Source organism: Embiotoca jacksoni, unplaced genomic scaffold (assembly GCF_022577435.1).
Source record: "Embiotoca jacksoni isolate LCO1_2020_lvr unplaced genomic scaffold, fEmbJac1.0.p SCAF_25, whole genome shotgun sequence".
In the NCBI taxonomy this organism is placed as follows: Eukaryota; Metazoa; Chordata; class Actinopteri; family Embiotocidae; genus Embiotoca; species Embiotoca jacksoni.
This window is the reverse complement of record NW_027185376.1, coordinates 5,208,642-5,231,066: the sequence shown is the minus strand read 5'-3', so window position 1 is coordinate 5,231,066 and position 22,425 is coordinate 5,208,642. Positions and strand designations below refer to the sequence as shown.

At 42.2% G+C, this 22,425-nt stretch overlaps 3 protein-coding genes across 5 annotated transcripts in view; 1 reads left to right on the top strand and 2 right to left on the bottom strand.

The window, feature by feature from the left end:
• Positions 1-785: 785 nt before the first annotated feature.
• Positions 786-14,784, bottom strand: mbtps2 (membrane-bound transcription factor peptidase, site 2). 2 transcript variants are annotated; one of them, XM_069159772.1, is made up of 12 exons: positions 14,389-14,784; positions 13,778-13,926; positions 13,140-13,278; positions 12,194-12,297; positions 11,691-11,818; positions 8,966-9,084; positions 7,428-7,608; positions 6,304-6,410; positions 4,675-4,864; positions 4,232-4,307; positions 3,300-3,525; positions 786-1,162 (listed from the first exon to the last, which is right to left on the bottom strand). In XM_069159772.1, exons 1-11 carry the CDS (start codon positions 14,461-14,463, stop codon positions 3,303-3,305), a joined length of 1,491 nt encoding a protein of 496 aa, XP_069015873.1. In that variant the 5' UTR covers positions 14,464-14,784; the 3' UTR covers positions 786-1,162; positions 3,300-3,302. The 2 variants fall into 2 exon arrangements, with proteins under 2 accessions (XP_069015873.1, XP_069015872.1); XM_069159771.1 differs by lacking the exon at positions 786-1,162 and having other exon boundaries at positions 2,437-3,525; positions 14,389-14,783.
• A 981-nt stretch (positions 14,785-15,765) lies between these two features.
• smpx (small muscle protein X-linked) overlaps positions 15,766-22,425 on the top strand; it is a 12,313-nt gene continuing 5,653 nt past the window's right edge. The window contains exons 1-2 of one of the 2 annotated variants that reach the window (XM_069159773.1): positions 15,766-15,922; positions 20,410-20,470. In XM_069159773.1, the coding sequence (XP_069015874.1) occupies positions 15,789-15,922; positions 20,410-20,470 (195 nt within the window). In that variant the 5' untranslated portion in view covers positions 15,766-15,788. Of the gene's footprint in view, positions 15,923-17,489; positions 17,649-20,409; positions 20,471-22,425 lie in introns of those variants that run through there. The other variant, XM_069159774.1, reaches the window with a different exon arrangement.
• The window catches only part of cnksr2a (connector enhancer of kinase suppressor of Ras 2a), a 59,605-nt gene continuing 57,858 nt past the window's right edge, over positions 20,679-22,425 (bottom strand). Inside the window, exon 24 of the mRNA XM_069159760.1 lies at positions 20,679-22,425. This exon is cut by the window's right edge and continues 312 nt beyond it. The gene's annotated coding sequence lies outside the window, so the exon portion shown is untranslated.

Here is a 22,425-nt window from a genome sequence, read left to right as displayed (position 1 = left end):
TGCTCTGCTCCAAAACGTTTATCAGATCAGACAGTCAGCGGACCAGAACCAAATTGCACACGACGGTGATTACAATAGATTAATCCGATGATGATGATGATGATGATGATGCCTGTAAAAACACATCAGGTGCTACGTTCTTCTTTCCTTCGAAGGCCGTGAGGTGGCGAGGACGGTGACACCACAGCTCCTGTGTTTTTTGGCCTCTAAACACCCCCACACCTCACCCCGTGGCTGCGGTCAGAAGTCTTTCTGCACGTGCCAATTAGGGTTTGGGGGCGTCGGCCACAGAGCCCTTATATAGTCGTGACTTCCTGTGGCACTAAAAACACCCATTCATCAAGCAGAAGTGCAGACCACAATACCATTGTTCACCACTGCGACTCACAATCACTCGTGTCCTGTTTACATCTCATTGTTTAAAATCTCAAGTGGGACCCCTTTTCTCACGTTCCGATTGGTCCTGCTCCCGTTTCAGCCTCTAATTTTTTTAGCCCCTCGGCAATCGAGTAAATCTCCACACTCAAGATATCTACAACACCGAATCTGTGGCAATGGGACAAGAGTTTGTTACGGGAAACGTTTTGGTCACCGTTCGGAGTTGGAGTTGTATCGACCAATCACGTTCGAGCTAAACAGTTTGTGTAAAGAGCAAATGAGGCAGAACCATAGACTACACAGTGAAGGAAATAATTATTTGATCCCTCGTCGATTTTGTAAGTTTGCCCACTGACAAAGAAATGAACGGTCTAAAATTGTAATGGCAGGTTTATTTTAACAGAAGCAGAATAAAAAAAAAACATTTTTTTTAAATCCAGAAAATCACATCATATAAAAGTTATAAATTGATTTGCATTTGATTGTTGGAAATAAGTATTTGATCCCCTAGCAACCAGCAAGTGGGATATCGATGATCATGAGAAAGTACTCGTCTTTATCCGTGTTCGAGCTGAATTTGAGCATTCAAATCGCAAGAGTTGAACCCCGCTTTCTCAACACGAGGCAGACAGCCCAGAGAGCATGCCTCCTCTGTTCCCCGTTGCCTCCCTTCCTCTTCGTCATCATCCTCCCATGTCTGTGTACCCAAACATCCCTCCGGGCTGTCGAAGGCAGCGAGATAAGCAACAGACACACAAGTGTAAGAGGATACGAGCGAATCCACCTGCAGAGATTGGAAAAGAGAACACCGATCTTAGAGGCGCCTCATCCGAACCCCCGAACGCACAAACATCAAGGACGCCGAGTTCTGCGGTGACTGTACCCGACCCGACCCGACCCCGTCCTCCCACGCGCTGCGCTAATTACGATGAAAGTCCTTGAAAAGGCACCGACTCCAACCTGCTGACGGAGGCGCGTGCTCATCTCCGGTAAACACACCTCCGCGGCCCGGGCCGAAGGCCGTTTCGGTATTTACACGTCTGCGGGAAACACCCTTCCAAATTACAAGGCGTCATCCGCCTTCGCTCACACACTCGGGAAGCGTAATCACCGCACGACTCCTCGACGACGCGGAGAAAGCGTCACGGCGGTTTGGAGCCGTCGCCAAAAGCGGAGAGCCCGTGTGCTTTTTGTTGAAGCGTCTGGGGGAAGACAATGTGCCGGGAAGATGTCGGGTGTAAAATTCGAAAAGGTGCTGCCAACACCAGACCCTTTTCCCACTTATTCAACCCTGGCGTGAACTTTTACCGGAGTACTTTCGGAAAAGCTGTCGTATCACTACTGTCAAAGGTCGGAGTGCTTCGTCTCCCGCTGCCGGTGACCTATCAGAGGCCTCGTGTACAAAAAAAAAAAAAAAAACGTCAAAAATTAATTAAACTATTATAATGCAAAAAGACAGTTTCTAAAGTTTTAAATCACAATAATTTCTCTTTTTTTTAACTTTTAATTCTATTTTTCATGAATGTTTTGGGATTTTTTTTTAGTCCTCTTTGCTTTTAGTGTCCTGACTTTATTGTTTTATTTTATGTGTGATTTTTCTGAGGCACTTTGTTTTTAATGCAAATAAAGTATAAAGTAGTTGATAAATAAAGTCTATTATTGACAATGTTTGTATTATTTAACATTATATTGTTCTTTTGGTTGTTTGTTTTGCTCTGCTTATTGATCTTGTTCTATTGTAATGCTTAAACATGTCAGCAGCATGTAGAAGTAGTGGAGCTCATGTTCACTACTTTATATCTGGAAAAATACGTCATGGTTTATATACTGATCACTTTTTTGTCTGTAGATAAACAATAATCCAACTACTATGGCAGAAAAATGTAGTCGAGTATTTTCCACTGGGTGTAAAGTAAAACGAGGGGAAAACACTTAAAACAACACACGACGTCAAAAGGTAAAATGAGCGTCTGTGACAGGCCAAAAACAAAAACTAGCAAAAATAACCAAAACGGGGAATAAAACTAATTCACTAATTAACCAGCTTGAAAAAGAGCATTTAAATGAAAATCAGTCCTTTATTCCACAATTTTGACAAATCAACATTTACCACCAGGTCGCAGACAGTGAGAGGCCGAGAGAATAAAAACGACGATAAAGAAATAAAGAAATAAAGAAAGTCCTTTTTCCTGCCGCAATGCCCAAGGAAGAGAAAGACACTTGATTGGACTGAATACATGTGCAGGATTTGACCCACCGTCAAACAAAGCTGAAACAGACAGAAGTCCTTTCAGTCCGCTGAATAATTCATGTGTTTGCGTGAACATGAAAATTAGGTAGAACATTTTTTTTTCCCAGCAGTGATGAGGAGAAGGTCAAGATATTGCCATGCGTTCGTTCAGCGAGAAAATGAAGGCTTTTTAAAGTTTTTTTTTCCTTTTTTTTTTCGTTTTGTTTGTCCAAAGACAAGACGCACTGGATTCATTTAGTCAAGACACACGCCGTCCTGTTGAAACGGGAACAAACAACATTTTAGAATCAAAACAAAAAAAAAACAATCCAAGATGTTTTTTTCCCCGCTCAGACTTTAAAACACAAACGCAAGACGGATAGTAAAATGTGTGCGGTCTTTGTAAACAGTCAACGTGGGTCAGTGCATTATTTACTTCATATGTGTGCTTTTTTTTTTTTTTTTTTTTTTTTTTTTTTTTGTATCTGTGGCGGCAACGCGGTGGAAGAAAGTCGTCGTATATTTCCAAGGAGGTCCAGTAACAGATCAAAAGGCATCAGTCTCCAGAAAAAGCAGGCGGTTGTGCGGCTGGGTGGCGCGGTCAGTCCCAGCGGCGCGTGATCACAGTTTAAACGGTCCACACGTCCCGAGACGGCGTCTCTCAGTCCCGCGTGGGCGTCGTTTCATTTACCTGCTACCGCGCCGTGACCATCCACAGGCCCAGCGCCACGTTGGCCGCCAGCAGGGCGCTGCCCGCCAGCAGCAGGAAGAAGCCGATCAGCTCGCGCTTCTGACGGTCTGTCACCACGGAAACCAGCGTGGCCTCCAGCAGGGCGTTCAGCATCCACTGGCCGTCCAGGGCGAAGCACGGCACGGAGTTGACGACCGCTAACGCGCCGGAGAGGGAAACCACGTATCTGAGAGGGCGGCGCGGCTCAGGACGAACAAAGCGGCCGTTCACAGACACGTTTCATATAGAAATACAGAATTAATGTGGATTTGTTGACGTGACGATATAATTTTGACATCTAAAAAAAAATTTTTTTTTTGGAATTATTTATCTAACTTTGCATTTATTTATATTTATAACCATATAGAGTTCTATTTAATACTAGTTCCGCAGCCAAAGCTTGAAAGCAAGATGGAAAGCCAGCAGGCACAGCGTGGCCTAGAATAATCTATTATTTATTATTTTCCGGTGGTATAAAACAATAATTCATAATGATATAATTAATTAAAGAGGCGCAACTGGTACCTCGACAAGTAGTAGAAAATGGATGGGTATATTAACCACCTGAAAATATGTTGTTGGTAGAGCTCCACAGAGAAGCTTAAGAGAGGAGAGAAGAGGAGATAATAATAATAATAATAATAATAATAAGAAGAAGAAGAAGAAGAAGACTATATTAAGGTAATTTTTGTTGCTTAAAATGACAACAAATATCTTCTTACTGAAATAAAGACTACAAATGAAACCCTGTAAAAAGTGTGAAATGTGGGAACTTTGAAAGTGGCATTGGTTTAAATTTTGTGTAACAAGAGTAGCCTTCGACTTCTCTGGAGCCACGTCTTTATACGTCCCGACAACGACTGGATCCGAGCGCTTCAAACACCAAAGGATACTTGCAGAAGGTCTCCAAGAAGACGGGCAGATCGAGGTGGAGGAAGCCGAAGCGAGGGACAAAGTTGGTCAGACTGACTGGAAAAGAGACGACACGGGAGACGGAGAAGGTCACTCAACACTTCATGAATCCGTCTTAGAGGTAAACAGACGAGACAGCGAGCCTCTTTCCCCGGAGAGTCGGCTTAACACCGTGAACAGCAATTACACGGATGGTAGGGATTCAAGCTGAGGGCTTTACTTCAAGGGTGGGAAAAAACAAAAAGTATCTTGTTCGAGGTTTTAAACTGAAAATGCAAAATTTCATGACTCAAAATCAACCTCCAAATGTTCAACAGACGTTTGCTCTATCTAATTATTTTTTCCTACAGTTTCAAACTCGGCAGTAAAACACAATGATTGAAAAAAAAAAGAAGAAGAAAAAAAAAAACGTGCGCGTACGTACCGGCGTGCTGCAGGTGCGGCGGATACCCCACGAACAGCATGTGCGTGTTGGGAGGGTGCGTGACGCGGATGAAGCGAGTCTGGTTCTCCAGAGACGGCGTGACGCAGACGTGGGAGTGCGCGGGACAGTCGCCGTCGGTGCGACACACTTGCGTCCCCGTCACCATCTTGCGCACTGGCATGCAGGCGAACTGCAGACAAGAGACCAAACACAGGAAATGAGACCAGGAGAGCTCGTTCTCTCTAACAATGCTCAACTGATATGGCTATGTTGTCTTTTTCTTTTCTTTTTGTATTGTTTGTTTTTCTGTTCTTTGGTCCCATTCACAATTTCTATCATCTTGTTTAGTGTTTGTTTTTTTATGTCGCCACCGTCTGTTCCTTCACGCCCACCTGTTTATAAAAAAGCTGTTGTAGAAAATCATTTCATGTGGCAGCAAAGATAAACCAAGATTATTTCTCCTGTATTTTACATTTACTTTATCCAAGTGGCTTTTACTACGTCATGACCGATCTGGGAAAGTCTGCTTTTAAACTTTAGTTAGTTTGCATCTGAACTCCTGGAACAAAATACAGAATCTCCTTAAAATCAATTCACTTCCTCGGTTCACAAATTTCCTGAAGCTGCATTTTAAATCTCCAAACCGGTACTTGTAAATTGTTTGATATAACTGTACTTTAATCTGTTTCATCTACTCAAACTACATAACTTATATTTTAATGCTTCTCATGTAACCTTCTTATTTGATCTTTTTGTTGATTTGAATTCATCTTTCAGGTTAATCTTCCTTCATCTGACAGTAAATGATTTAACTAGAAGCTCGACTGTGGTTACGATCTCATCTCGGTCAACTTGTCTTGTCACTGCGAGAGTATTAATAAAGCTTGAATGAATGAATTGTTTAGCTTCATGTATATTCATCAGTTTAGCGTCAACAGCCTTGATGCCTTCCAGTTAATCCGAACCTCTTCCCATCAGGCAGCGTTCCACGTTTACAGCTGATGAGAACAACGACGGGACAAAAGGTGAAAGCTGCCGCTCTGTTAAGCAGCTGCTTCAGTGCACAAAGAGGCTGATGACGGGCAGAACTGAGACATTAAAATAAGCACATGAATTTGGATGTGACTGTCCTGACAGCCAAGAGATCAGACATGAAGCGGATCCAGAAATACATCATGCAAGCGTCCCACGTGGTTTACTCACACTTCTGTGGGGGGAAACATTTAAAAAAAAAAAAATCTGATCCGAGGCGGAAAAACAAGATCAGATTTGAGCCTCTTCAGCTCATAATGTGAACATCCTGGATTCCTGTGACAGATGACACCTTTATAAAACTGGAGCGAAAAAGTAGAAGTGGTGCTGTTTGAAAGACAAAAGATGCTCACAACACGGCTCTTTGTTCACTGATAAATACATTTAAAAACAAAAAAAAACCAAAGTGGCAAAAACTTTTGCACGGCACTGTAGCTTCAAGTTTTTTCTGATCCTGAACAAAAATAAAAGGAAGTGAAGGGAATTAAGGAAGGAATATAAATATGTCTGACTGTCTGAAAGGGGTTGGAGACCTGCTGTCATGATGCATCAGCCACAAAAAGCTCCTGACTGTCTGTCTGTCTGTCAGTGTGTCACCTCTCTGTCTTTGCTGCTCCTCCCCTGTGGTTTCATGTAGGTGAAGCAGAGGTCCGTCAGGCTGTTGTTGCTGCAGCAGTCCATCGTTCCATCCAAACGTTTGTAAGCTGCAAGAGAGAGAGAGAGAGAAAGAAAGAAAGAAAGAAAGAAAGAAAGAAAGAAAGAAAGAAAGAAAGAAAGAAAGAAAGAAAGAAAGAAAGAAAGAAAGAAAGAAAGAAAGAAAGAAAGAAAGAAAGAACATTTAACGGAGGAGACTGAAAATGTACCACAAGCTCTGAAAACACGACTTTCAGATGGCAGGTTGAAAAATCACAAGAGTGCCACGCACGTCATCGTATACTAGTTTATAAATGACCTTGCGGATTGCTGATAACATCATTAACCTGTTGTTTTTCCACGTGAACTGTTATCTTGTTTGAGATGAAACTGAGGCTTCTACTACGAATTATTTGTATTATCTATGAATCTGATGTGTATAAAATGTGAGAGAAAAAAAAGCCTCAGTGATGCCTTTGATTTGTATGTTTGTACAACCAACCACCAAAACATTAAATGTTTTTTTTAACGGATTATCATATGTGACAAATAAAAAAACAAAACAGCAAATCCTCACATCTAGGAAGCTGGACTCGCAGAATATTTTGTATTAATGATGGAAGAAATGGCTGAAAAACGACTGAGCAAGAATCAAAATAAATGTACTTCATGATCTGTCAATGAAATTCTGGGATATTAATTAAAAGAAATTAAGCCATTCAGACTTTATTGCTGAATCAAGTGTCCCACGAGAGTAATTATAGACCACGGAGAAGCAACAGGAGCTCTGATTGGCCAGCTGTTGAGCTCTAACCTTCCACAGGAGGTGACAGCTGGCCAATCGGAGCTCCTGTAGCTGCTCTGTGGGTGTGACCTCATTTCAGCTTTAAGTGGCTCATTGTAGTGAAGACGCAATAAAAAACCAATAAAAAACAAACAAATTAAATATAAATTAATAATAGAGATGTGGCCATTTGTGAAGTGATTATGAATAATAATAATAAAAAAAAGCCTTCAGAGACACAAGGATGAGGAAATAAAGCACGATTTGTATTTCTTTCATTAGAAGTAGCGTCTCCTGCACCCACCTCGTCCGTGAGCCCAGCTGGGCTGCAGGCTGGCGACGGGGACGCAGTATCCGGTCTGCGGGGTGTGAGAGAGGTGAGACAGGCAGCTGGTCCAGTCCTCCACTCCCCCGACGGGACAGTCCTCCAGGCCCGTCACGATGTCCCCGACCGACAGACCCCGGGGACCGTCAGCTGCAGAGCCCTTGGAAAACGACATAAAAAAAATAAAAATAAATAAAAACTCTGTTCAAATGTGGCAATAGGTCAACTGATGCTTCGATCCTTTACGAAACCGGCAGTCGTTGGGAAACTCTTGAGGAAGACACACGGACTGATAAAAAACAGTCTTGATTTGTCAACTGCTGCTGGCAACTTCTTGAGCAACAGAATACTTCAGCAAATAACTCCCAACGGAGGCTGAAGTGTTTCAGCTTAAAAAGGACAACTTAGTGATTTTTCTATGTTTTTTTTTTTTCTTAAAGTCAAAAAAATCACAGGGATAAAAACTAAACCGGTGTAGGAAGGACTTCTTTTATATATATATATATATATATATTTGGGAGGTTTTGCCTTCAGTGATTCAAGATTCTGCTTCCTATTAGACCATAAAGTTTCTGTTTTTAAATGTGAAATGCAGGCAGATTTAAAAAAATACAAACAGTAATCACCAACTTGTGCCAACAGGGGGGGGGGGGGAATATATATATATATACACAAGCAAAACTGTTTGTGTGTGTTGAAGATGGAAAATAGAAGTTCATTGAAAATAAAATGATGGCTTTATGTAGGACTAGGAAATATACTTCTAATAATACTTGTAAATATGGGGCAGATTTTTGGGCCTCGATCACAGTTTTTAGAGGCATTCTAATAAATAAATGAACAGATTCATTTTGTTGTCACAATAATATTATTGTGGCGTTATTTTCAAAGAAGTGTCTACAATTTTATGCAGTTTTATAAAGTTGACTTTCTTCATTTCTTTCGTCGCACCAAATTACAATGAAATACTCCTCCCTCTCTCTCCGTGTGCTACAGCGGCTCATTTTTTTCCTTCTCCTCTTCCTCCTTTCTTCTTCTTCTTCTTCTATTGTTTAATGGGAGATGACACGCAGAAAGTGTGATCCGTGGTTTGGTTCAGTTCGATCCGGACCGGGGCCGCCTCGTGGGGTCGGGACCGAGTGTCGGTCCTTTGGTTTCGAGTTTCCTGTCACACCTGCTATTTTGGTTCAGACCAAACAAGGTAGGTGTGAAAGCACCCTGCGTTTACTCCTCCGAGCCAAAGAGCTCCACTGAGTGTGTTTACTGCAGCGAGTGTGTGGTAGGACGTGTGTTTTTGTTCTAAGTATCCCGTTTGTGTGTTTGTGCATGTAAACCAGTCTTTACAGCTGAATTAAATTATCCTGCTGCTGCCCGAAGCTTCAGATTAGACACGTCTGTGCTACCGATCTGCTTTCAGCGGGGGAGGGGGGAGGAGAAAAAAAAAAAGGAGAATCAATCTATTTCCCAAACTAATCGAATTATTCCTTTAAAGTTATATATATCGCTACAGCACTGACCTGCACAACTTCGGTGACCAGCGCCCCGCCTCCGGTGGAGTACACGGGAAACAGGAAAACAGGCAGCAGGAAGAGGAAGGCCAACGCTGCCACGCACAGAACAAAATTATGCCACACACCTGCAGGGAGAAAAAAAATAAAATAAGAAAAATCAATTCAAATTCAATCGAATGCTTTGTTTTTGCGCCGACTTTTCAAAAACCCTGATTTAAAACGACAGGTTTCATCATAGTTCAGGTCTTTCGTACGATAGCAGCGGCTGGAATCGTACTTCTGTGAACAAATGAAGTGGAGATCTTCCCGAGTTTAAATACAAACTTCACTCTTTAAGTTTCTGTGCTGATCTGCAGCAACACAGCAAAAAAAAAAAAAGACCCCGAGAACATCTTAAAGGGATTTGCCAACGTCAAATATGAACGGGGGGGAAACCTGTTTAATATGTTTTAAAATGAGGAACTTATACTTTAACATGGCTGCAAATCTTTATTATCGACTACAGATTTATTTGTTTTTTTTATTGATTGCTTAATCAAGACGCTTTAAAATGTCTCTTTTGGTTCAGCTAACAGTCCAAAACCCCCCAAAAAATATTCAGTTTACCTTCATAGAAAATTAAGAAAACCAGAAAAAAAATTCACAGTAGAGAAGCTTCATTTCTGCTTAAAAGACGACTTGAAATGTAAATAACAGATGAAATAGCTTTGTATTAACAGAAAACAAGCAATAAAAGCATTTATAGAAGTTTTTAAATGGATATTAAAAGAGAAACTCTTGATTTTTCTACTGTGCCGCCACTTTATCGGATGATAAAAAAAAAAGACTATTTATTCCTTTCAAAGTCCACAAGTACGGCGGAAAACTTTCACGAAGGCGGGAGCAACTAAAACATCAACAGTCTGGATCGCGCCGTGTAAAACAGCTGTTTACATGTTTACATGTTCACCACGCGTGCTGCGACTGGAGGATGTCGTGGCTCAACGATAACCACCGCTCACTAAAGAAAATAACCGTCTGCGACATCTCAATTATACGAGAAGACTCGGAGTCAGCCTCCGGGGGGAGAAAAAAAAAAAAACACGCGGGCGGAAACGTCTCGTCGCCTTGACGAGGTCAAATCACCGCGGGTTTTTTTTTTATTCCTGAAACAGGTCAGGAGATATTTTGAGGAAAATATTGGAAGGAGGAAAATAGAAACTTCTAAAAAGGTGCTTCGTCCTAAATCAAAGAAAAGAGGGTTTTATTTTCTGACATACAGGAAAAAAACAAACAAACAAAAAAAAAAAAAAACAGTTGTATTTATATCGGTTATTTTAAACAAACAATTAAAGTTGCATGTCCTTTCTTTACAGGAATAAATAACAAACATGTTATGTCAGAACCCCCCCCTCCCCCTCATACAGGGAGACAGACAGAGAGAGAAATAAATAAACGCAGCACGCCGTTATGTCACCACCACCTGATGGGAGGATGATCTCCCTCCCTCCCTTCCCCCCTCCCTCCCTCCCCATCTCTCTCTCACTCTCTCTCTCTCCCTCTCTATCTCTCTCTGTCTGTCTCCCTCCCTCCTTCTCTCTCTCTCCCTCCTTCTCTCTCTCTCCCTCTCTTTCCCTCCCTCTGCCTTTCTTGAAAGAAAAGCCTGGAGGAGTTTTTTTTGCTTTTTCTTCCCACCACTAAAGGATGCAGGTTGGTTTCACAGCAGCTCATCGCTGCCCTCTAAAGGCCGCAAATATCCGACAGCCTGCGTTATCCTCAGCCTCTGAAAAACATCATCCAAGCGGTGGAAGAAGTCCTCTAACTCTTTTTTTTGTATTTCATACCTCTACTCTACCACTCAGATACCGTACTTAGTAAAACTCATCTTTACTCCACATCATTAATTTGGCAGCTTTCAAAATAATATCCTATAATAATGTCAAAATATCCTTCCAATAGTCATTTAATGATCATCAAAGGTTTTATTTTCTTAAATAAAAGTGGAGAAAAAAAAAATCTGACAAAGCAGTGAGAATATTTCAACCTAATTTCAATGCACTTTTAATGTGGGTTTTTTTTTTTGTATGTGAAATAACAGTAGAAACTGACAGAGACTCCAACGTGAAGACAAACTAAATAAAATCTACACAAAGAACAGTTCAAATTCTCTCAAGTAACCAAAACAAATCATTAAACAACACGTATGTAACATAAACCCGATTATTAAACAAACTTAATGCATGAATGAACCAACAGTGACGTCATACTGTCCAAAGGCAGGAACTTTTTACAGCGGGCTCAACTGATTTATGTCTGCGATTTAACCAAAGACTTGTTTTAACGTCTCTTTCTTTCTCTGTGAGATTCATAAAATACTGCATCTGCAGTAATTTGTATGTTATGCTACCCGACCGCTTTCCAAATCGAAAACCTGCTCTTCGCTTCTGCACCAGACTGCAGTGAAAAACACAGTTTACTGCTCACCTACGATGGCAGACATCAGTCCCGTCCACGCATGACTAACTGCCGCCACTTCAATTCATTACACTCTAATCTTCTTAATTGTAGTGAAATGATTTGACGAGATGCAGCCGCCATAAAGCTCCTCGGAGTGACCCGCCAACGACAAAATAAAATTTGATTAATAGCCGTGATCACATCAGCTGGCAAAAATAATCTGGCGGCCGTAACGGGTTGATGAACAGACTTGGATTGGGGGAAGATAAATAAATAAATAAATAAAGAGTTTTACCAGCACAGAAGATGCGGAGCTGCTGAGTCGGCGATATGAGGTTGAGGTGAGTGGTGAAGAGGTCCACGAACGCACCGGGATACAGCACGAAAACAAATATCCCGAAGCCGTTCACTCGCACCTGCTCCCTGCGGGACGAGAAAGAAAAAAAAACAAAACACATTTCACGTTAAAAGATGCAACAAGAGATTTCAAAAGAGAAAACAAAGACGTTTAACGTCGGCGTGGACCGGAGAAACTCCAGAGGTGAAAAATAACAGCGTAAAAGTCCTGTCTGGGATTTTAAATACGCAAAATAAAAAACTTTTTGAAGTGAAATTAGAATCCAATAACCTGGAAAAACATGGAAACCTCCTGAAAAACACGCAAGTGGGCGACTTGTAGGATCCATTTGTCAAATTCATACCATAGTGTCCCCAAAACAGAAAAATACCCCCCCCCGCCCCGCCCCCTGGTCGTCATGGTAACCCCACAGCCTTACGGTGCAACGGTTGTGGTGTTACCTCAGTGCTGCCACGGCGTGGCCCAGCTCGTGTATGATGCCGCTGAGCAGCAGGGCGATGAAGAAGTAGGCCAGCTGACTGGTGGGCAGGTTGACGCCCGGGACCTGCAGACACGCCGGAGAGCAGAACAACAAACACAACGTGAACACAAGCAGCTCGTCCTCGTGGTGGTGGGGGGGGGGGAGAACAGCTCGACTTTTTTTAATGAGGGTATTTTCATCCTCTAAGAAGAAGACATTTAAACCGTGTTGTAAAATGTTGCCTTGCACACACTCTTTATATTAATTGTTTTGTGTTTTTGCTGAAGCTGCGGTGGTGTTTTTCTGTCTGGTCAGCAGTTTTTTTCTACCGCTGGCAGCGTCGAGCGTGATTTTTTTTTTAAATTTTTTTTTTTTTTTATATTCTGCCGCTCCCGGCTCGGGGAGGGTCTCAGGATATAAATGGCCTGCTAATAGCTTCCCATGAATCACCTGCAGAGGGTCCTCGGTAGGAAGGAGCGGGGAGGGCGATAGTCCTCACATTAATTCAATTACATTTTATTTATATAGCCCCAAATCACAACACAGGTTATTTCACGGCACTTTAACACATTAAAGTTCTTACAGCAGAACTTTATAGATTCACACAGAGAAACCCAACAATTCAACAATTCCCACATAAACTAGGAGGGAAAAAAAACCTCCTCTTTAAGGGAGAAAAACCTCCAACAAAGGGAAGAAAAACTCCCTTTTAACAGGAAGAAACCTCCGACAGAACCGGGCTCAGAGGTGGGCGGAGCATCTGCATCTTATTTTCTCAGGATTTGTATACATTTTCAAGTTAAATCTCTGAACCCTGAGCACTGAGAAGAGGCATGCAAAACTTAAGCGTATTTAAATTCTCATGAAATTGATATGGCGCCCTTATGAAAAAAAAACCAAAAAAAAAACAAAGAAGCTCAACGCACCACCACCTGCAGGGCCTGCTGAACTCCGACCCGGGGGTTTTCCGTCGTCATCTGAGCGACCGTCTGCTGCAGCGTCTTGACCAGCAGCACCACCGATCCCAGCATGGCGGCGATACCGAACACCAGACCGCTGCTGAACCTGGAGGCAGGACGCAAGGACGGACGTTTAGATGGGACTTTTTATAAAACGAGATAAACCAAAACAAAAGCCGGCGCCGAAAAGAACGCCCGCACCTGGGGAAGTCAAAGAGTGAACGGTGGAGGTTTATTTTTTATTTTTTTTTAACCACGTGTTTATACAGTCAATCAGGTATATTTTTTAACAACGCAGCGATAATGACGCGTCGCACATCCATCATCGATACCCGCTTCATCCTGAACAGGGTCACGGGGAGCCTGTCCCAGCTCACTTTGGACACGTAGAGACGGACGGACAAACAAAGACCAGTCACGCTCTCGTTCGCGCCCGACAGCAATTTTGTAGAGTCGGCGATTAAACCCGAGATGCACGTTTTTCGGACGGCGGGAGGGAAGCCGGAGAACCTGGAGGGACGTGCACAGAAAGGTCCCGGATTCGAACCCGGGACCTTTCCCCGCTGCGACGACCGACGCTCTGGTGACGCGGCGTGAGTCCGTACCACAGGTAGAGGGCTCGGGGGTTGATGCGGGCGCAGTAGGCGAACAGCCGGTTGAACATGGTGGTCTGCCATCTCACGTGGAACGGGGACACCATGAAGCCTCGACTGGCGAGCCACGACTCGTATCTGATCCGGTGCGTCGAGGACGTCTTGCAGGACGGAGACAACAACAACAACAACAACAAAATTACATCCACAGTAATGTTGTAACGAAAAGCTGTGATTTCCTTTGGTGTTTTTTTTTTTTTTAGTATCCACAAATTTGAGCCAAATTTGAACATGTGTTAAATTAATTAAATTAACTTGAATTAAAACATCCAGGAGGGATCATAAACATATTGGTGTCATAGTACTTTTTTTTTTGGAGGGTGTCTGAATGACCATTTTTAGCCAGACTGCTACTACAGTTGCTCACATTCATTTCACAGATTTTCTTTCAAAAACTTCTTCACCGGGGGACGGGGACATGGGGGGGACGGGGACGGGGGGACACCATAAATAAATGGACATTTATTACACGGCCTCTCCTGCCGCTGCTAAAAAAAAAAATCACACAATAAATGCAGACGGCCTGTTCAAAACGAGAAACATAAGAAGTGGGAAATATTCACCCGGAGCAGCGTGTCGGCCAGATAGACGGCGCACCAGCCCGCCATCACGACCACCAGCAGGGACACGGGGATCATGGTGCCGCGGTCACTGGGCTCTCCAAACCGAACCGGGCCGCCTACATCACGTCCTCCGGTCCCCCTCCCCTCCCCTCGCCGCCGTTTAACACACGCACAAAGTTAGTCGCCGTTATTCGCCTTTTAAAAACCCCGGCAGTGAAACGTCTCCATGTCTAAAAGAGAGACCGCAGGATTTATTTTTATTTTTTTCAGGTGTTATGACTGGGGGGGAAAAAAAAGCGTCAACACACACTTCCGGTTTCTTCGTTCTCTTCTTCTTCTTTTTTTTTTTTTAAACCAAACAAGCGCACTACCGCCACCACGCGTTGAACTCCAGCATAATCTTTGTATAATTTTTTTAGCTGTAGCGTTTTTAATCGAAATGTTTTAAAAGGTAGACTAACTATATAGGCTCAAAGTCAAATTATTATTTTACTCTGATTTATTCTCATGATTTTGACTGTTCTGTGTCTTTGCACTATCTTTTTTTTTTTTTTTTTTTTACAGTTCTCCTTTTTCAAATCTGTAACAATAATAAAAAAAAAATATATTAAAAACCACAGCCTTATCAAAAGATTAGTCTGGTTGTTTAAAAAAGAGAAAGGAAGAAAGCTAGCATCCATAGGCTAGCAACTACCATTTGTAGGGTAGCGACAAGAGTCCATAAAGTCGGCACTAAAATTCCTAAGTTAGAGACCAGCAGGATTTCTTTCTTTTGACTGACTGATGATTGAAAAAAATATATATATAGTGGAGTCATTTTACTAATCACAAGTTTTCAGTGTGTTGCGACAGAAAGAAAATAAAGCAATTTGATGAAACACAACTTTAAAAGACCACAATAAAACAAAACAAAAATAAATTAGGTACTAATCCCATTATAGCTTGTTTTTGTATTTCACAGGACTCAAATAGAAATTATGTCAACAAAACAATATATGCCAGTAGTCCGGCCCGCCAGCGACACAACGTTGTCAAATACAATAAACACATTGAGCTGTGGAGGTGTTTATCAGTAATAGGTCAGGGATCGCCGTGCCAACAGGTGAGACCAGTGTCTGTGGGTTGTATTTGCATGTAGTCAGAAGCAAGCCTACAATTTGAGGCGCTGAATTTTACTACTTGGACTCGTGCAGCAGATCAGTTTCACAGGTGAGGCCGACAAGGATCTCTGTGGTTTGATGCAATGTATATGGACAGCTTCATTTGAGGAAGAACTTTGTTTTTTTTAAAAAAACCTGGAAGAAAGGTAGGTGAAATTCAGCATGCAGACGTTTTATATATATATATATACAGAAACACACACACACTCAGAGTGGCTGAGAACTCATTCTATTTCTCTGATGCTGGGTCGGGTTCCACTCTGGGAGGAGTTTGGTGTCTCTGAGCCAATCGGGACGAGCGGAAACAGGTCAGGTAGCCGAAGAGGACCTCAGAGAGAGCGCAGACAGGGCAGAGCAGCCACGCACACCAGGAGGTAAGAGAGCACACACACACATTCACACACACACACACACACACACACACATACACACACCTTTAACTCTGTGAGATCATAGTTCCCCTCCGTGGGCTCGTGGTTGTGCATCAACGCATACTGTAGATATTACAGCGTGACTACATCAATGTGTGAGTGAGTGAGTGTGAGTGTGTGTGTGTGTGTGTTAGTGTCACAGCAGAAATAGGCCAGTGCCATTTTAGTCACTAAGATTAGAAAGAGTGTTTTCAGGGTTGGATGAACGTAGGCAATACAATGACCACAGAAGTACTTAGAAATATCTTTGAATATCATACAAGCAAACAACTTGGCGGTTCATGCTTACGTGTTTCATTTTTTTGGAATGAATTTTGGTCATGTGTAGGAAATTATTTCACTCACAGGGACACTGTACTGTAATTATAACTTAAAAAACATTTTCAAAAAATGTTGAAATCAGGAACCAATCTCGACTTAAATGTTTGGGAACACTACACAAGCAAACTATATAATAATTTGTGCTTAAATGCCTCTTTTTTTTTTTTGCAATGTTGTTTGGTCCTGCAGCAAAACAGTTTGTCCGAAGAACATAGTCATATAATTACTTCTTAAAACATTTTTCTTTTAAAAGATGTTCAAATCTAGTTCTCACAAGAGTCACGGGAGTCTGTAAACATCTGTGAATATCATGAACAGACAAATACTGTGTTTCATTGGTTTACGGTAAAATGTCAAATTTTTTGAATGAAGTTTGAGGCTTCGGTCTTTTACTGCAATTGCAGCTTAGCAAGCTTTAAAATCAGCTGAAATCAGGGATCACAGTTTATATACACATTAGAAATGCTATTGAACAAGCAGACAGTTCTGTAGTTGAGTGGTTGACGCTTTAAATGCTCAATTTTGTAAATGAAGTTTGGTCTCGCAAGTACATTCTTCACTTAGAACATTTTACTAAAAACAGCTTAATATTAATTTTTAAAGATGTTCAAATCAGGGATCAATTTCATCATTATAAATGTTTATAAATGTCATAAAAATAGACAATATTATGCCTTACGCTTAAATGTCAATTTTTTTTCATTAAGTTTGGTCCAGCGGGGAAATAGGCTAACGTCATTCACCCAAACGTTTCACTGTACCTGCAGCTGTATAAAACCTTAAGAAGAAGTTGGAAAGTGGAACATTCATGAGTATCATATCAGCAGACAGGTTTTGTGTTTGAATGTTTCATTCTTAAATGCAGAATTTTTTTTTTTTTGAATGAAGTATGGTCTGGGAGGGTAAATGAATTACCTCACCGGTGCACTCTACTGTAAATAATTAAAAAAAAAAAAAAAAAAAAAAAAACTTAAAAAAGGTGCTTAAATTAAAGTGCTTCAAATGGTCGGTGCTGCTGTTTGACTCTGTTTTGGTTCGTCTCTGTGTGTGTCCATGGTAGTGTGTGTGTGTGTGTGTGTGTGTGTGTGTGTGTGTGTGTGTGTGTGTGTGTGTGTGGATAGAAAGCAGGTCCCTTCTGTGTATCACTCGGTCTATTTATAGTGAGAACAAATCCCAGATATGAGAGGAATCCTTCTGCCACTTACGAGGCGGAGAGAGGGACGGAGAGAGAGGCAGAAAAGAGAAAGGAAAAGAAAGCGATGGAGAGGACAGACGCGAAAAGTGTGTGAGGGAATAGAAAGTAGAAGTCAACAAGCTTCAGACGATACAGTTGTTGTGTCATCAGCTGGTAAGCTACACCTGCTTTATATTTGTGTCATGTTCATGTGCCGTGTTGTAACGGGCAGAAGCGGTTCAGGCCGGTACTGTCGTATTCATTTCACTTTTTTAAAGGAGCAATCCGTAAGTTTGGGAACAAAACTGAGTTCAGAAATGGAGAAAATAAGTGTTACTTGGTTCTGTTTTGATTTTTAAAAAAAAGAAAAAAGTTTTTGTTTAAACTATTTATTCTTTTTGTAAACAAAGCCAATGAAAATCTTTGGTATTCAGCCTTAAACTTTACAGTGAGATTGACACGCTTGATTTTGAGAGTTGACTGTTCGTTAAATATGAAGTTAAAGCCACGAGACGATTAGCTTAGCTTAGCTCACTTTATCTTATTTTAGCAAACACTGGCAATTGGCATTAGGGAAGTATTCATCTTTTAATTGAAGTTTAAGCAAAGAGCTCTGGAGAAACTGGATTTTATAAAATGTTCAATTTGTTTCTTTAAAACAGGTCACAAATACAGTACATCATTTTATATAGCTTGGGTATATATATATATATATATATATATATATATATATATATATATATATATATATATATATATATATATATATATTGCCCTACGGTTTATATTAACAAACAAATATCAAGAAGTTATTGTGAGGCTTTAGACAGGATGAGTTCAGCGAAACACACGGGAATATTTCCAGCTATATCTCACAGATCAACAAAATGACAAAAGACCCTCATCAACATACTTGACGTACAGAAAAGGACACCTCAAAGAGTCTTCTTCTTTTGGCCTCACTGAGGGTGTAAAGACCGATTCCACCTGTGACCGCGCGCGCGAGAAACACGGCGCACGTGCTTGCACGATATTAATCGAAAGGGCTCGACGTCTGCGGCGTCAGGAGAGCAGCTGCTGCTCACGGCCAACATAAATATCACCTCATTACACAAGCGGGCGTGTGTGGGGGGTAATTTTGGGAGTGGCCGGGCTTTTGCGCTTACGTCAAGGACAGCGAAAGCTTTTTTACCGCGTGTTGTTGCGCAAACAAACACCCTGGATACCGGTGGAGATATCTGGTCCTCTGGTCCCCCGGGCAACCCCGCAGATAAGATATATAGGCCATGGAAACTTCTACGGTTAGGAGCCACTTGGGCAAGTGTTGATATCTGTGTGATTTGGTGAGGGAGGGGGGGGGGGGGGGGTTATAACTGAAAACCAGCTGAGAGAAATAAGGAAGAGAGGAGGTCTCCAAATGTTTTTATTTTGTGAATTTAATGGGCAACCTGAGGACACTTTTACTGCAGCGTGATTGGAAATCGAGCCATCAAATGAAATGAGCACGTTTCCCAGGCGGCCTTCGATTCTTAAAAACAAATTAGTCTGCGTAAACAAATACCGGTTCGCTGACTTACTTCACCGCACGACTCGGGTTTTTCAGTCTCGTCTCCCTCGCTGAACTTTATCGAGTTCAACGCAAGTCAGGTCGATTTTTGACTCGTTAGAAATCAAATTAAATCGAGAGTACAAAAAAAACAACAAGCGGTATATTTTTTTTTTGTGTGTGTGCTTTTTTTGGAGTTCTATTCATAAATAAATAAAAGTAGTTTTGTCGTCGCAATTTGGGATTCACATACCGATACATGGATCGGGTCAAGAAGGAGGAATTACAGGGAATGAATTCAGCTCAATTTTGGCTATTTCTCATATTTACTTTTCCTTATTTCAAATAGTATTTATTAGCAAAATTTAGATATATAATATTTATAATATTTTGTCAGAGAGAAGCTGTATCAGCAGAAACCAGCGGGTGACGTCAGAAACGCACCAGAAGCTAACTGTTGACTAAACTGCCGCAATTATGGAAACCAACAGCTGCTCGCAGATTTTATTCAGCTGTTGCTGGCTGGCTAACTTATCAAGATTTTTTTTATTTATGAGCATAATGATAGCTGCATGAGTCGCTTTAAAATGCTCCTCTGGGTGATTTCTTTTTTTTAATGTTTGGACTCATTTTAACACAATATTCTTATAGAAGGGTTTTAAATATACACGTGATGGTTATATATGTGATATTATGCTGAAAGATGACAGAAAAGAGCAAAATGTCCCAAGTCAAAAGTCAAATTACATATTTGTGACAATACTGTAGGGTCAGTAATGATTTTTTTTTAAAGTACATACGTACATTAATGTTGTGGAATGACCTCAAACTAAATGTATTTACCAGTGGAAACTAATAGCACAACTAATGTCACGAAGCAAACTCTATTAATTTCCTCATATTGACGACATAAATAGTTAAAATGCTGTAAACTTTTAACGCGTAACTTACTTGCTGTAAAACAAAAGAAAAAAAAAAAGGTGTTTTTGTCTGATCTAAACTGAGGCCGAGCGTGATTAAAAAGTCGACAGCGTGTTGCTGCTCACGAGTGTCGGCGAGGAGAAAAGTACAGGAGAAGGCGACTTCTTTTCATCTCCTGCCTGTCGGCGTCGGCGTACGCGGCCTCGCGAGCGGTGAAATCGAGGCACTTTTATTTTGACGGTCTCTCTCCGTCTCCGTCTCATGAATGATTCAGAGGAATAGTTCCTCCACCTGCTTCTCTTTTATAAGAGTCGCTAAGCAACTGAAATGGTATCCCGCGGGCCTTGAAAACCACAGGATCAGAGCCCCGGTGCCCCCCGACATGCATGGACACACACACACACACACACACACACACACACACACACACACACACAGCTGAACGCCTGTGATCTGTGCTTCCTGCAGGTCAGTGGACTCACCGGAGGGGATTATGTCCAAACCTTCGTCCAACGTGAAGGCCCTCCAGGTAAAAGAGACTCCTCTGTGTGCTCGTACAAGGTTCGGCGTGGCTCCAAAGGCTTCGTGTGTGGCTTCCTGCATGAGAGCGTGACTTCCTGTGAAGGCTAGAACAGCCCCCCTCCCCTCCCACCTCCCCCAAACCAAAAAAAAAAAGTACAGCGAGGACAAAAGCTTTGGAAAAATAAAATAAAATAAATGAAGATTTCCAGAAGGAATTAAAGTTACCACATCAAAGTATTTATTGGCGAAGGCAGATACAGAGTTCCAGCTGTGCATATACAGAATCAAGGCTTTATTAGTGCAGAGTTTCAGCGAGGCGAACGTATGCAGAGCTGTCTTGTTTGCGCTTTGATGGCTTCGCGTGTGTGTGTGTGTGTGTGTGTGTGTGTGTGTGTGTGTGTGTGTGTGTGTGTGTGTGTGTGTGTGTGTGTGTGTGTGTTGCAGAGAAGCTTTCCTCCCCTCGTCTCTCCTCTCGTTGTGCTCGTTTTCACGTCTAACCATGGGATAGGCATCAGGATTCTTGATTTCTTCTTCCAGACACCAGTACGGTACAAACATGGGGTTTGTCAGTTCAGTCTCCTTCATCAGTTCATCACAGACAAAGAAACAGCAGGACACAGCTTCACGTCATAAATATCTGACTCCATCGACAACAGATCTCTCGCTTTGTTTGAAACATTTCCAAAAGGCATCGCGTCGTCACGAGGTATTTTCCAGACAGCTGTTGTCTTCCATCCAACCACCGGTCGCAAAAACGCGCCGCTAAAAATGTACGGGCAAAAGATCTGCCGCCAAAAAAATATGTCGGCGTCTACTTCTCGTCTGCATTGCGAGTTTAATTTTCTGAAGAAGGACGCCGCCAATTTAGTCTGTTTTCGTGCGTTGTGGACGATCGGTGACCACGAGTTTGAAAATGAGAAATCAACCGGTTGGTGGCGAGCAGCTCGAGGCTACGTTAGCCTCTATTAGCATACTGCACCTGAGATAAGGTGAGATGAATGTTGTTAATCCCACGTGGGGGCGGAGGGGGGGGGGATTTGCATTGGTACAGAAGCAGCAGGATGTAGATGAAAGTAGGGAAGGCATCAAGCATAGATAAAAGGAAAATCTCCAAACTAAAGTGGTGCATTGTGGGTCAAGTCCGGCGCCAGGTTTTTTTTTTTTTTTTTTTTTCCTGCCAGTCGACTAATTGATTAATAAACTAATTTTTTCAGCCGTCGCCTCCTCGTGAAATCAACGTCAAAATCCGGCCTTTTTTTTTTTTTTTTTATTACCTCCAAATAAATCGGACAGAGCCGCCCCGGGGTTTGCTCACAAACCTCTCCGGCCACGCGACCGCTCGGCGACCGAAAAGCCCGAGCTGCGATAAACTTCTGTGTTTTCTTGTAAAAAAAAAAAAACAGATTTCCGAAACATATCGGCGGCTTCGTTCTCGACCCGGGGTGAAACATTCCTTCAGATTCTTTGGTCGCGCCGGCGGTATGTCGTGAGACGATTTGCCGACGGCACGCCGAGCGCAAAAAAGACGGCAGCCGAAGCGACGTTACGGCGATGCCAAACGTGCTCGGCGAACGAGGCCTCCACCGTTTTATCGTCCGGGCAAACCTTCCCGTCCGACATTAACCCCCCCCCCCCTCCCCCCGGCCCCCTTTTTCTTTTTTTCTTTTTCTTTTTTTTTAATCTCTGTAAAATATATATAACTCTCTCTCTCGAAGAACAACGTCCACCGACATCGGTTTGAGGCACGGCACGCTGCCACTCTGTACAGCTGTACAACACCAGCTTATGTACAATACGGTGCAAAAACACAACGAACACATCGAACCCGAGTGACGGCACGTCGGGGCAGGCAGCGGGAGAACATCGAGTTAGCAGGCAGGTCTGTGTGTGTGTGTGTGTGTGTGTGTGTGTGTGTGTGTGTGTGCGCGTGTCCCGATTTTCATAAAGACACATGCCCCTTTT

Bases quoted from the DNA above. Each gene is read 5' to 3' on its own strand.
- mbtps2 (XM_069159772.1), bottom strand. From the start codon at position 14,463: ATGATCCCCGTGTCCCTGCTGGTGGTCGTGATGGCGGGCTGGTGCGCC. The intron at 4,308-4,674 runs GTACGTACGCGC...TCTCTTTTCCAG, and splicing joins GCCGCACCTGCAGCACGCCG to TCAGTCTGACCAACTTTGTC. The intron at 3,526-4,231 runs GTATCCTTTGGT...CCGCCCTCTCAG, and splicing joins TTCTTGGAGACCTTCTGCAA to ATACGTGGTTTCCCTCTCCG.